Source organism: Aspergillus piperis (genome assembly GCF_003184755.1).
Source record: "Aspergillus piperis CBS 112811 unplaced genomic scaffold BO85scaffold_12, whole genome shotgun sequence".
Taxonomy (NCBI): Eukaryota; Fungi; Ascomycota; class Eurotiomycetes; order Eurotiales; family Aspergillaceae; genus Aspergillus; species Aspergillus piperis.
The window spans coordinates 22,534-35,837 of NW_020291602.1; the positions used below are offsets into that span (position 1 = coordinate 22,534).

The window sequence follows — 13,304 nt, forward strand, 5'->3', positions numbered from 1 at the left end:
TCATTCACGAATCATCTTCAACACCCAACGAACCTCATCCGCAATCAACTCCGGCTCCGTCAGTTGGATATTATGCCCACTCCGCTTCGTCACCGAATACCGCGCAACACTCGACAAACTCAACAACTCCCGATGAAACTCCTCTTCACACCTCTTCCACCTCGCTAGGTACTCCCTGAACCTCTCCCGCTGCGCATCCGTACCTCCCCCCTTGGCTACACCAGCCTCATACAACAGCTCATGATCCCTCTTTGAATTTCCTCCCAGCACACTCAACGGCTTTCCCCTCATAACATCCTTCCCAGGAACAAGTTGCTCCTTCTCTGCTAGTACACCCCGACTGACCTGCAGAAATGGCATCTCTAGTGCCGCCTGTTTCGCATGCTTTTCACTATTTTCCTCAGCCATCAAATCGTCCCATTCTTCATCAGTCAACACACGATCGCGCACCAGCCCAACAACATCCATGTAATCCAACCCATCGGTGACAGCAGCAATGCTAGGATCCGGCCACGTTTCCATCATCATACGCTCCTGGACTGGATCTACGAGCACCATGCCGCATATATCGTCTGGCCGGGCGGCAAGGAATTCCCGCGCCAGGATGCCGCCCCAGGAGTGTCCGATGACAAGGTATGGCGGGGCTAGGGCTGCGGCATCAAGGAGATGGCAGAGTTCGTTAATGATGGTAAGAGAGTCGGGTGGGTTTGGGGACGGTTCGCTGCGGCCGTATCCGGATCGCTCGTAGAGGAGGATGGATGCGTCGGTGGAGAGGTGACGGCATACGGCGCTCCATTCTAAAGCGCTGCTGGTAATTCCAGTCAGGGTTATTACGAGCGGAGTGTTGGGTTGGCGGGGTGGGCCGCGGAGGGCGTAGCTGAGGGTGTGGGTGCCGATGCTGGCTGTGTGATTGAAGTGGTCCATGGTGCGGTGGCAGGCAAAGAGAGATAAAGATGAACTTTTGGGAGGGATGATGGAAGTCGATAGAGAAAGACGAGGGAATTGGTTCAGCATTGGAGTTTGTTTATATTATTAGTGCTTATCTAGTGAGTCATTCATTTACGGGGCTAGTAATTGACTAGTCGAGTTGATGGCCCGATAGGCCCCTTTGAGCTTGTAGGATGATGCTTCAAAGATACTATGGTTTCCGCATCCATATGTGGCCTGAGATTCAGTGTCTCTGTAAAATGGGATGATCTATAGACTGCCTATATCTATTACGTCTTGTGACAGAGGTATTGGCAGATACAATGTCCATCACGAGCCAGAGATAATAGGACAAGACCAACTCCTCACGAGCTAAAGAACCCTCTACATTGTGGACTCCTATATGCTACCGGGCTTCAAAGAGGGAGGTCATCAACAATTGTACGAGTAACGAATTGATTATTATAGCCATAAAAGATAGATAACAATGACAGAAGTTCAATTGGACACATCCAGGTAGTGAGCCTAGATAGAGAATATCTTCTCAAGGACGCGAAACGAAGTTTAAGCAAGTGGTTTCTGCCCCACAGCCGTCATAATCCGGTTCTGATGAAAGACAACACCCTTCTCCGTCTCCTTAACCGCAGCAGAAAACATCTCAATCCAAGCCTCACGGGACAGAGGCGCATTGGGAGCATCAGCCTTGGTTGGAAACAAAGGAGTCAGGTCCTCCAAAACCATGAGATACGCATCAGTCCAAGCCTTGTAGTCGATCTTGCGCTTATCGTGCGTAAGAAGGCGTACATTCTGTAACCCGAATTCCGTCAGGGGTTTATCGAGCTCGTCAATCCAGGCGTAGCTGATGCCCTTGGCTTTAAGACCGCCCTTAAGCACCTGCATAACGCTTTCGCAGGCTGCAGTGGGGATCTTGGAGTTTGGTGCCTCGACGAGGAATATGTCGCCCCGATTTTCTTGCCACTGCAAGTAGCCACCGGGTTTCAGGAGTGACGAGGCCGCGGATAGTGTGGGAATGAGAAGATCGGTGCCTGAGACAGTGCTACCAAAAGAGCGGATGTGCACCACATCGTAGGTGCCGAGAAGGTGGGCAGGAAGGGGATTGGCGAGGATGTCTAGCTGTTGCAGCGAGATCGAGGAGGGCAGGTAGGCGGGCGCCGGGAAGTGGATAGGATTGATGTCGAAGCCGTCAAGCTGGGCAGTGATATTTTTGCTCGATAGCTCGGTGTGTAGCTGCGTAAGCCAAATGGCGTTGCCGCAGCCGAGGTCAGCAATTTTCAGAGGCTGCTGGGCGGTGGTCACGGCCTTCTCGATTGCGGGCTCTAGGAGATAGCCAGTGGTGTTCTGGTAGAGGAAGTGCTGGAGGTGCAAGCGGGCAGAGGATCGGAAGTTCCGGTCTGGAGAAGTCCAGTACGTGTACTGGTTGTAGTTTTCGATATGGGAAGTGACGGTCATTTTGGCCAAGTGCAAGGAGGATTTTTTTTGGGATGGGAAGAAGAATGTGCTCAGTCCGGCGCATGCTCGGCCTTAAATATTTCGTTGTTGATACCCTAACACACTTCTAGGCTCATGAAGAGACGCATCATTTGCCCGTTACTGGGGAGTGTAAAAGAGGCGTACTATTCCTCAGCCGGATTAATGCTTATACGATGTAGCCTAAATCAAGCTGGTGTATGCTAGCATTTTTTGATTCGTTGATCACCGCTCACTGACCTCTGTACCGGCCGTTCGAGGTCGGTTTAGAAGCCGACATGACAGGAATCATGACTCAGTTACGCCCGAGAGCACAGACCTTGGTATGGAGCTCATCCAGTTGGAATTGCCCTTATACTCCCGGTTCCCGCCCCTCTTTTGACAGCCGACGATGCAGGTCAGCGTGTCAATATTTCATAGGGCACTCCAGGACAAAGAGACCATCCCCACTTCAGATGAGGGGTTGGCGCGGCCTGCTGGTGAGGAAATAGACTTAAGTGTGATTGGGCAATTAGGAATTTGATAAACATGGCACTGATGCTGTACATAAACATAGCTATGACTTGATACTCCAATTCACCCCAGAATAATCTGATGGCGCTGTTTACTCAGATATACTCTACAGAACTATTGAACAAGCCGGGGTATCCATGACAACCTGAGGTAATCCCGAGCACTATCCCCCACAAATGAGCGCATAAAATAAAGCGCAAGAGGCGACATAGCCAGCAGAACAAGAGTTTGGCAAAAGATAACCGCATTTGACTGATGGCATAGCACGGAGCGTATACACACAGCATCAAATACGAGAAGAGCTGCAGGTGACCAAGCCAGAATCGGCGTATGAATCAATCAAAAAGGATCATAACTTGAGGGTGTGAAGAAAGAAGGGGGGTGCGGGAGGGGTGGACGTGTAATCGAGCGAAGAATGGATGGGTGAAGCCGCCAGACCCGAGTATCGTTGGATCTTTTCAAAACACTTCACCGCACTCAGTGGTGCTCATCACACCGTCCCAAGCCAACATCCAAAGCTGTGTATAGTGCTGCCCCCGCTAGCTTAGAGGAGACTTACGAAGGTGGGGTTGTTAATATGCCATTGTTCTCAAGAAAAACAACCGACAAAGTCCGTGCGTGGTGTCAGCCCCTCCAGCAATGACCAGGTGCCTTACCATATTCTCCACCGCATTCCAGGTCCACAGTTCAAAGGAACGGGGGCCCGAACCTTAAAGTCTTTCAACCTTGAGTATATCGGGTCGAAGATATAATGACTGGAGTGTGCTGTTTGATATAGCAGCCGCTGGTAGTTATTTTCCGTTTCCCTGTCTTTATCATCTTGGGATATAGGATGGTATTGCCCAGTGCGTAGTAATAACTGGCGTAGATGAATATCCACAATCACTAGATGATTTAAGTGGGAGGAAGCATCAACAATAAGACGATAGATAAGTGAGGCGAGGTGAGGGGAACCCGGCATGCAGCACCTACATGATTGGATTGTCTGCCCGCCGGCCTGCACCAACCCCTGCTAGAGGGACGCCTAGACCTAATAGCCAAGAAACTATGACAAAGTGGGGGGAGAGAAACGAAGGAATGCTTATGGAACTCAAAGTTGGATTGTCGGATTGATGGATACCTTTCATTTCCTGACCGGACCCGTTGGTGGTAGACTCCGCCTCTAACAATTTGCCGAGTAGCATGCTTGTGGCGATATGGCCTGAATTGTCATCAGAAGTCTTATTTTGAAGTCAAGCACTACTACCTTCATTTATTGGATAGTCCAATATTTCCACAGCTGCTGAATCATGATATCAGGGCCATGAAATTGTGCAAGTGCTAAAATGGTTTAACTTGAGGCTGGTCGGATTCGCCAAAACCTCTTCCTCGGGGCCTTCCTGCTCTCTTTGTCTAAAGAAGAGTGCCGACCTATCCATGTAAAAACATCATGGATTCTCCGTTCCAGCGGCCCAGCACCATGTGGTACACCACGTTGCAGCAAAAGTCGATCTATGACTGGAAGCATCCGTTCGATGTATGTACTCTCGGTCGGGCTGTGATAAAGGCTTTCACAATAGCCAGACATGCACGTTCTGACTGATCAGATACAGCATCTGGATCACAGTATAGAGGTCTTCATCCCAGTACTTTTTCTTCTATGCCCTAACATCATCAATGACACAGATAATCTGTTTGTCAAGGGTGAGAAAGCTCCCGGAAAGTCAGACAAAGCGGTTTTACATCCAAACATCTGGGTTATCGCTGAAGGAGCGTGTACCAATGGACTGGTAGTCGAAGGCCATTCGTACAGATATGTTGCGCCATGAGACTTCTCATAAGCTCCTGTGGACCACTAAGCTCATCTATGGAGGACTCATGCTGGGTTCAGAAGAGATGCAACAGAAAGTGATTTCGGCCCTGGGATAGATGCAGTGCCATATTAGGATGGATCATGGATAGGGGTGAACAACCACGCAATCGAAATTGCCGTTGGCTAGTAATAAGTCGGACTTGAGAAAAGAAAGACAGGTGGCAAAGCTCTGGGCTTGTTGCGTCTTTCTCAATGCTGAGGAGCGTTACTTGCACATAATTTGCCTTAAGGGTCATCTTCACTGATTTCTGCGTTGTAGCAAAACTGTACTCAGTTGGTCCGACAAAAATCCGGTTAGGCCAGTGCGGGTACGGGTAGTCTAAGTTATAATGATATGGGTTTTCAGAATTGCCCCAAGAAGATAGAGCAAGATATAGGGAGTATCGACAGAAATCGTAGTAAAACACACAGTAGAGGAAGGGCAAAAGGATCATTCGCATCTGCTCAGCTTTGCAGATCTTACCCACATCAATGATGCCTTCAAATCTCGCAGTCACATCAGTTTATACTACCTCTAATTGTCCCTGGAACGGAGAAAGCGAATTTGGAAAATAAACCTGGACCAACTGGAGTTGATCGGAAAGAACGGAGCGAGGTAACAGGAAAACCGGCTCTGACGATCGCAAAAACCAGCATCGAAGAGTTTGCCGAAAAGCTATATCAGCACGAAATGGTAGTCTGGAACGGTAGACAAATTCGAAAGGCCTCTGATATTGCGCCTTCATTGGCACGTCATGACAAGTATATAAATAAGCTTAAGTGGAGCCAGACATCACATTACATGCGTGTGATGAAAGGCAAGAATGACGATGAGATCGCCTTCATGAAAGGTAGTGGAGCCGACTTTGTCACCAAGCCTGTACCAGAGTAAAGGACTCACTCGAACGTCGGCTATCACTGTTAGTGTTTCCAATCTCTCGTGGCTAGCCAGCCAAGGTTCTCTTTTCTATAAAACAACGAAGCCTATTGTCACCCATAGCCACCTTTTACTAGCCCTGAGATGCGGGGGTTTCTGGGCTAGAGGGATTAGGTAAAGGATACACAGCCCCTTATACTATTAGACTAAAATCAACACGACAGTCGCTAGGCAGCATTTGTATTACTGGATGGATTGTATTATGGCAGAAATCTTACTGTCGCACTCCAGTAATGTTTTTCGAATTTGTATAGAATGCCCCAGATGGACCACCCGCGGATCAGATATGACAGGTCAGGTGGACAACTTGGGGTGGGTGGCGCCCACATGGCTTGAGGCTGCAAACGATCATCCCTTGCGGCGCCAAGACTTCTAAAATCGGATTGGCAGTTCGAGATCGGAGGCTGCCAATCACGTCCGGATTCCGACGGAATATAATTTATCGCCCGTCGCACAGCGTCATAAGATTGGACAAGCCAAACACTATAGACTGAGCTTCCATGTAATTGATGCAGAAGCCAAAGCTACATTTACTGTAATAATGTTCATGCCTACGTGAGATTTGGCATGATAATTTGAAGCTCACTGGCGATTATGAAGTGGCTACTGTGGAGGAGACAGACTGAACATGCAACTACGTCAACTCGAACCCACCAGTGCAAAAATTTCACAGTTTTCCGCAGGGAAACCCTTCGCGGAAGGGTTGAAAGCGGAATACGCGTGAGTTTCCCGCGAACCCATAATTGGTCAATGTTGGACCCAGATGGTATGATTCCCGCTCCCCACCCAATCAGCGGGCCTCAATGGTGACTGATGCAACGGCGGGGAGTAATCAGGTTTCGGACAGCAGTACCCCGCGGTAACGGACGGTGAAAACTCGATGTCAATGTCTGGGAGGTGCGAATTACAGTCACCACAAAAATTCAAGCTTTGATTCGATTATTCATGTGTTGCTGCTTCCCCTGTCTTGCGTCCAGTACAAGCTCGGAACGGCTCAGCTCACTATGGAGTCTTCAATTGGCAATTTAGAGGCCAACCTCCCCGGCAATGGGAGCAGTAAGTCCAACAAGGAGCCACTCCCCGCAAAGCTGAACGCCTGGGTTGATGGCAAGCTGCCCGACGCTGTGGACGATGGGGAACAGCAGATTATCGAGGCTGGAGAAGCCAAGTATCATCGCCTCGGCTGGAGGGGTCTCACGGTCATGCTCATTGTGGAGGCCATTGGCCTAGGATCGTTATCTATTCCTTCCGCATTTGCATCTCTCGGCATGGTGGCCGGCGTTATCTGCTGCGTTGGCATTGGCTTGATAGCCATCTACACCTCGTACGTGATTGGGCAGGTGAAGCTCGCCTTCCCGGCTGTTCGGGATTATGGTGATGCGGGTGCCTTGCTGATGGGTACCTGGGGTCGGGAACTATTCACCTTTATGTTGATCCTTCAGCTGATCTTCCTGACGGGTTCCAATTGCTTAACCGGCACCATTGCCCTTCGCCATATCACGTCTAGCGGCATCTGCTCCGTTGTCTGGAGCGTGGTGTCCGCGGTGATTCTTCTCTTGCTCTCCATCCCGTCCTCTTTTGCCGATATGGCCTGGCTCGGCTACGTGGATTTCGTTTCGATCGTGGCAGCCATTGGCATCACTATCATCGCTACTGGCATCCGGGGTACTGATTCTACCGGAGGCTTGGCAGCTGTGGACTGGTCGGCCACGCCGCAGGGCGATCCTACCTTCTCAGATGGTTTCATCGCGATCAGCAATATTGTCTTTGCGTACACCTTCGCTAGCTGCCTCTTTTCGTTCATGGACGAGATGCATACCCCTAGGGAATTCACCAAATCCATCTGGTCCCTTGGCATCCTTCAGATCGTCATCTACACTGTCACGGGCGCCACTATCTACGCCTTCGTGGGCACCGATGTCCAGTCTCCTGCCTTGCTTTCAGCTGGCACACTCGTTAGCAAGGTCGCCTTCGGCATTGCCCTTCCGGTCATCTTTATTTCGGGCGCTATCTGCACCATCGTGGCTGGACGTTTGATTCACGGCCGGATCTACGCCAACAGTGTGACCAAGTACATCAACACGCCCAAGGGCTGGATTACGTGGCTTACTGTGATCACTGTCTTGACCATCATCTCGTGGGTCATCGCAGAGGCTATTCCGTTCTTCGATGATCTTCTCTCCATCACATCGGCATTGTTCACCTCTGGTTTCTCTTTCTACCTTCCCCCGATCATGTGGTATGTCCTCATCCGCAAGGGGCCATGGTACTCCAAGGAGAACTTGTTGACCAGTCTGGTGAATCTGTTTGTCTTTATCTTTGGTCTTATTGTTCTTGTTGGTGGTCTGTACTCGAGTATTCAGGATATAGTAAGTTATCTGCCCCCAACTCCTCAACTAACTTTTCACTAATCATATTGAACAGCGACTTAATTACCGCGAAGGTGATGTCCACAGCCCTTTCACCTGTGGTGATGTTTCATAAAAGCTTTATTTTCATCATTATATATTGTCCACACATGTTAATAGACCCTTGTACCGAGCCATTCGGCTTGATGATTCCCATGCCATCTGGAATGTCTAACTTGTCATATCTCACGAAGACATGATAACCGCCACACTGGCTTTGCATCGTTGGAAAAGAAAAAACTGTATATCAGCTGCCTGTACATATATTGAGCTCTGTTGAAGCGGGATGCAGAGGACAGGACAGCCTTTACTTTGAGATTCTTTGTGTTGACTTATGTCACTTGTTATTTCAATCCGCCACATGTCAACAACGAACATCACTCAGGCAGTGATTCTTATCTGTTCTTGGTCCGCAACCTACTTACCATACTACCTTTCGGACTCTGTTCATAATAACAACTGACTCACACTTCAATTCGACCCCGTTCCGGAATTGATAGACGACCACACTCGCAATACGCCATGATCAAAGACGTTATCTCACCTACAACAAAACTGTTGAGCTCACTGTGACCATCTCATGATGACTCGCTATTACCTTGTTCTATGGAGCATCGAATTCAAAAAGGAACCTGATATCTGGGTTCATATTATCATTTGGAATATATATTCCTAAATAGTTGTTTATCTTACTACTAATATATATTACGGCAGAGCTGCCACTAATTGATCTCTGAAATGATCCACAGCTTGAACCTAATTGCCATTCTTCCAATAGAGTATGCCAAAGAAAATTGAGGATAGCGAAAAAGCATAGTGGGCTACCTTTTTTTATTCATGTAAACTCGAGTGGGGACGTGATTCGAATTGAAGATTCAGTTGAGTAAACTGTCGCGGAGCTAATTTCATATAGTGTAAGGTTTCGTAAAGGAGAGAATGGCTAGAACGTAGCTATCTCGAAAATTGTTCGCCATTTGATGTAGAAAGTGCCAGAAAGTCATGACGAAAAAGGGGAGTACTCGGCTCAAAAGTACATGGTCGACCTATTTCGTACGTTTTGATGCTATCTATCCTTAGGCTAAGAGCTCTAGTAGTTTATTCCCCCCAAATGCCGCTGCAATAGTTCGTTACCCTCTATTATACTATATAGATTAAGAAGTGGGAGGTGCTATCAATTGCCTCTCTCCGAACATGAACCGGAGCTCATGCAAGGCCGGCTTAGAACTCCGCTTCCCGAGCTCAATCCATGGTACCGAGCTCCCCAGCAAGTGCGCGATTGTAGTTTCTTCGGAAACATGTAAAATGCTTTGCAACTAAATCCATAGGTACTTTTACCAGATATATTTGGGTCGCCGATCGAAGACCCTTCTAAAATGGGCGCATCGGCGATTCATGTTTACGTGAAAATGTGCTTGTTCATGCCACCATGTAAACCAGAAAACAACCATATTGATGCAGTAGATGGCCTACATCCAATATTCGAAGAATAGCATGTGGGAGTCGAATAGACAATTTAGTCTTTAGGTGCTGTAGATGCAGCGCATAGAGGCGTATCTGAGCACAGCCCGTACTCGGAAGGCACGTTCGGTTGAAGAACCCCGTTCAATAAGCACCTCGCCAGTGTAAGATAAGACTAGTCAGAGTTCACTTTGAATGCACGCATCCCTAACGCTCCCTTAGGATTGAACAACCGAACAAGAGGTATGCCATTGTCATTAACTCCTAACAACTATGACAGACTCATGTACAGCCAAACCAAAGCGCCATTACGCCGAATCCTGCCAATTCTGCACCACAAGCCAAGTAATCTTCTCCGTATGCCTCACCTCCTTATCCGTCTCTCTTGCTTTCTTCACCAGCTTCTTTCTCGTTTTCAGATCTGCAGTCTGCCCTGCCATATCATATAACAGGATAGCTTCGCCGCGCCAGATCTCATGTTGAACCTCTGATACGACCTGCCAATCCCGAACAACCTTCGCCGCATCCCTCCGCACCTTTCCCTTCTCCTGGCTCCATCCCCTCTTCGCCTCCGCCGCAAGATCCAAGTCATAAACATAGTCGATAAGCTGACATAGCTGTCTCCCAGGTACGCGAACCCTTGAGCGCACGCCCTGAACAAGGTCCGTTTTCGATGGTACGGTCCACCGCGGACATAGCGACGCACAAAGCGGAAACTTCGGATGAAGGCCTAGTATCTTCCTCAGCTGCTTCCCACTGACGATCGATACTTCAAGATGCTTGGGATGGAACAGCAGCCGATTTGCTCTGTTTAGATAGGCCGTCCTCCGCGCAAACGGTCCCTTGATATATGCCATGTGGATGAGACGAGCTGTGAGGTCCGAACATTGTCCCAGAAGTGTGGTGATTTTCGTGGGGTCGATATGGTCAGCAAAGTGGATGACCTGACCGGCCTTTTGCATGTACTTCAGGGCTGTGTGTCCGGCCTGTATGATGTTCAACTCGTCGATGAAATCGAGGAAGACTTCCTCGGGGATCCCAAAGTTGGTTAGAATGTCGGTGTAGGCGCGGATGAAGGGGAGATTGGTTAGGAGTCGATCGGTGAGATTGCATACGCGGGGTATGGCTATTAGACGCTCTAAGGGTTGGTAATTTGGTGGTTGGGAGTCGGTGGAGTTTGTTTCAGTGGTTGTGGTTTCGTGGAGGTCGGCGGATTGAGTATCCATAGTGGGTGAGTAAGAGGGACTGTTTTTGGGCGTGGTTGAGGTGGGCGTTCATCATGGAGTGTAAAGGTGGAAGTTGTAAGGGTGAGGCTTTGTGGCTGTCATGCTATGCTCGGTCTTTTATGGTTCTCTCAGTGAGTCTTTCCCTTGATTATTAGACGAACAAACTTGATACTTCTGACATGTGGCAGACTGCGCCTAGATCCTCATATCTGGGCACGATCGTAAAACGTATGAAAACTATATGCACCGCCGCGATGTTATTGAACTGCCATAGAGCTATTGGTCGCCCAGGTCATGATACGAAAGAACAGCTTCAGAGGCTGGCCTGGTCAACTGACAGCTCAATGGAAGTCGGAGCCGATGATCGTGCAAGCACAAAATTAGGTTCTCTTTACCGAAATTTATCGTTAACGGGGTTGACATGTTGCTTGGAACCAACAACGACCCCTCCCGGCGATTTGGATTCCAGACCCGCCACATCCGGGCAATGGTCCCGAAGCGAGCAATTTTAAGCTAGGGAGGCAACCCCACTAGGTTCCAAAGAACATTATTAGTTGGTAATTAAGGTGCTCACTCGTAACCAAATAAAAGTTCACGAGAAAGTTTCAACCAAATCATATGATCTGTCAATCCGACCACGTCTCTCTTGCATTCCATCCAGGTATTTGATTCAGGATTCCATGCACCGTTCCTCTCTTTAGGGCTATCGCAATTATGTCGCATCGTTGAGACCTAGCATAAGCCAATAATAAGAGAACACACATAGCATTAACTCGCCCAATACTGGCTAGGTATCTATTTTCAGCTCCTGAACCAGAACCTCCAACCCCCCCTCCTCACACATCCCCTACCAATGCACATCACCTAACAGCTAAGTCTCATAAGACATAAAAGTCCCACAATATGGAACCCATCTCATTTCCCAAACAACCCCATACGGCGCATACCTCGCATTCATCCCATCAACATAGGTTTGCAGCCGATCATTAAACCGATCCACCGCGGCACCGTAGAAGCAAATCGACAGCCCACACGTGAAGCAGACCAGGAATATCTCTCGACTTTGGTCTTTGGAGAGCCTTTCTGCCATATGGCGTATGATGTACATGTCTTGATCCCACATGAATTCGGGCGCTCCACGTCGTGCTAAGACTGGTGGGAATCCGGTGGGGAGACCGTTGGCTGTGGTGGGGAATTCGACCCTTTCGTGGTCGGCTTCCACGATGCTGATGTTGGCCATATAATTTTAGTGTTCCTTTGTGGTAGGTTAGTCTCGAGTATTAGTGTGTGGGAAGAAGACTTACATTCAAGGAGGTCGGGAGCCAATGTGGTAAGCTTTTGCGGTCTGTGCGATGTCTGTCAGGTCGTGTTGAGGTTTAAAGATAATAGTCCTGGAAAGAGTGTTTTCTATAAATACACTACATACTATACTACCTAATCCAGAAACCACTTCCCGGGAAATAGTTTCGATGATAATGGACATTCTACGAGATGGCTGGTTCTAGACTGTTTTTCTTGCCATATAGGCAGTAGGATTTGGGGAGATGAACGAGCAGTACTCCGTATGCTGCGTACCCGAAAAAATATTTTTTGGGTCAGATGTTCTCGGGTTATTCCTTTGGACTATGGTTCTCCCCGTAGGCTCAACCTAAAGAAACACATTTACAGCAAGAATGAGGAACGCTATAGATATAAACGAGTTATTTGAGGCACTGAATGTACAACATCTCTCTCATCAAGCCAACGCTTCTGATTGTACCGTCCTTCATGCTCCATGTAACTAACATCCCGCTAAAGTACCTCTCCAAACCAGCATATCCTTCACTCAGTGTAGCAAGGCGTCCGACCCTGCGCCGTAATAGCACTAATACACTCATATTTACCCCCAGCATTGCACGCAGTACCGGCTGTGCCATCCGCATTGCTAACGCCGTCGGCCCGATGAGCTTTAGCGCAGATGCTGGTGCAGTCTAACTCTCCGATGGTTGCATCCTGTAGGAAAGCTTATTAGCTTCTCGGAAATAGTATTGCTGTGTGGGACAGTACTTACCGAGTATACGCAGCAGTGACTGCTGTCGCTGAACTCGCACTGGCAGTACGTGCAGGCCTGCGCGGTGAGGGCGCTGATAAGGAAGAGTCCGAGGGCCATGAGGCGGACCATGATGAATAGTGAGTTTGGATCTGAGTCTTGAAAGGGTTTTGCAGGTGTCTTGGTTGACTGAGTTGTATGTTTTAGTGGATAAGTCTATTTGTAAGGGACAGGAAAGGGCGCCCTTATATGTTCTTTCCCGGATTTCGGGGTGCCAGGATCATGCGGACGAGTTCCCCGGCAACCCTAGGGCACCGCGAAAGGGATTGAATATGGGTATAGTGGTTCTTAATTGCCCATATCTAGAAAAGGTAACTTCTACGGGGCGATATAGAGGATCCATGTGCATAGAGTATATTAGAGGAAGGTGATAAGTGTCGTCAGGATCGTCAACCTTCCTAATAGTGGTTCAACCCACTCTACATAA

At 48.6% G+C, this 13,304-nt stretch overlaps 6 protein-coding genes across 6 annotated transcripts; 1 reads left to right on the plus strand and 5 right to left on the minus strand.

Annotated features, from left to right (window-relative positions):
- On the minus strand, nt 1–924 carry BO85DRAFT_497005 (alpha/beta fold hydrolase; the record flags this gene model as incomplete). Its single annotated transcript, XM_025663973.1, has 1 exon — nt 1–924. The coding sequence occupies one exon, from the start codon at nt 922–924 to the stop codon at nt 1–3; it is 924 nt and encodes a 307-aa protein (XP_025514239.1).
- Nucleotides 925–1,366: 442 nt separating this feature from the next.
- Nucleotides 1,367–2,474, minus strand: BO85DRAFT_47853 (class I SAM-dependent methyltransferase). Its single transcript, XM_025662903.1, has one exon. It carries the CDS (start codon nt 2,395–2,397, stop codon nt 1,492–1,494), a length of 906 nt encoding a protein of 301 aa, XP_025514240.1. The 5' UTR covers nt 2,398–2,474; the 3' UTR covers nt 1,367–1,491.
- A 4,176-nt stretch (nt 2,475–6,650) lies between these two features.
- Nucleotides 6,651–8,235, plus strand: BO85DRAFT_497010 (amino acid transporter). Its single transcript, XM_025663974.1, has 2 exons — nt 6,651–8,065; nt 8,121–8,235. Exons 1-2 carry the CDS (start codon nt 6,701–6,703, stop codon nt 8,178–8,180), a joined length of 1,425 nt encoding a protein of 474 aa, XP_025514241.1. The 5' UTR covers nt 6,651–6,700; the 3' UTR covers nt 8,181–8,235.
- Nucleotides 8,236–9,870: 1,635 nt separating this feature from the next.
- Nucleotides 9,871–10,788, minus strand: BO85DRAFT_497013 (uncharacterized protein; the record flags this gene model as incomplete). The annotated part of the gene is made up of 1 exon (XM_025663975.1): nt 9,871–10,788. One exon carries the CDS (start codon nt 10,786–10,788, stop codon nt 9,871–9,873), a length of 918 nt encoding a protein of 305 aa, XP_025514242.1.
- An 871-nt stretch (nt 10,789–11,659) lies between these two features.
- Nucleotides 11,660–12,028, minus strand: BO85DRAFT_489124 (uncharacterized protein; the record flags this gene model as incomplete). Its single annotated transcript, XM_025663581.1, has 1 exon — nt 11,660–12,028. One exon carries the CDS (start codon nt 12,026–12,028, stop codon nt 11,660–11,662), a length of 369 nt encoding a protein of 122 aa, XP_025514243.1.
- Nucleotides 12,029–12,475: 447 nt separating this feature from the next.
- Nucleotides 12,476–13,101, minus strand: BO85DRAFT_521042 (uncharacterized protein). The gene is made up of 2 exons (XM_025665183.1): nt 12,839–13,101; nt 12,476–12,780 (listed from the first exon to the last, which is right to left on the minus strand). The coding sequence occupies exons 1-2, from the start codon at nt 12,947–12,949 to the stop codon at nt 12,610–12,612; spliced, it is 282 nt and encodes a 93-aa protein (XP_025514244.1). The 5' UTR covers nt 12,950–13,101; the 3' UTR covers nt 12,476–12,609.
- Between the last annotated feature and the right edge of the window lie 203 nt (nt 13,102–13,304).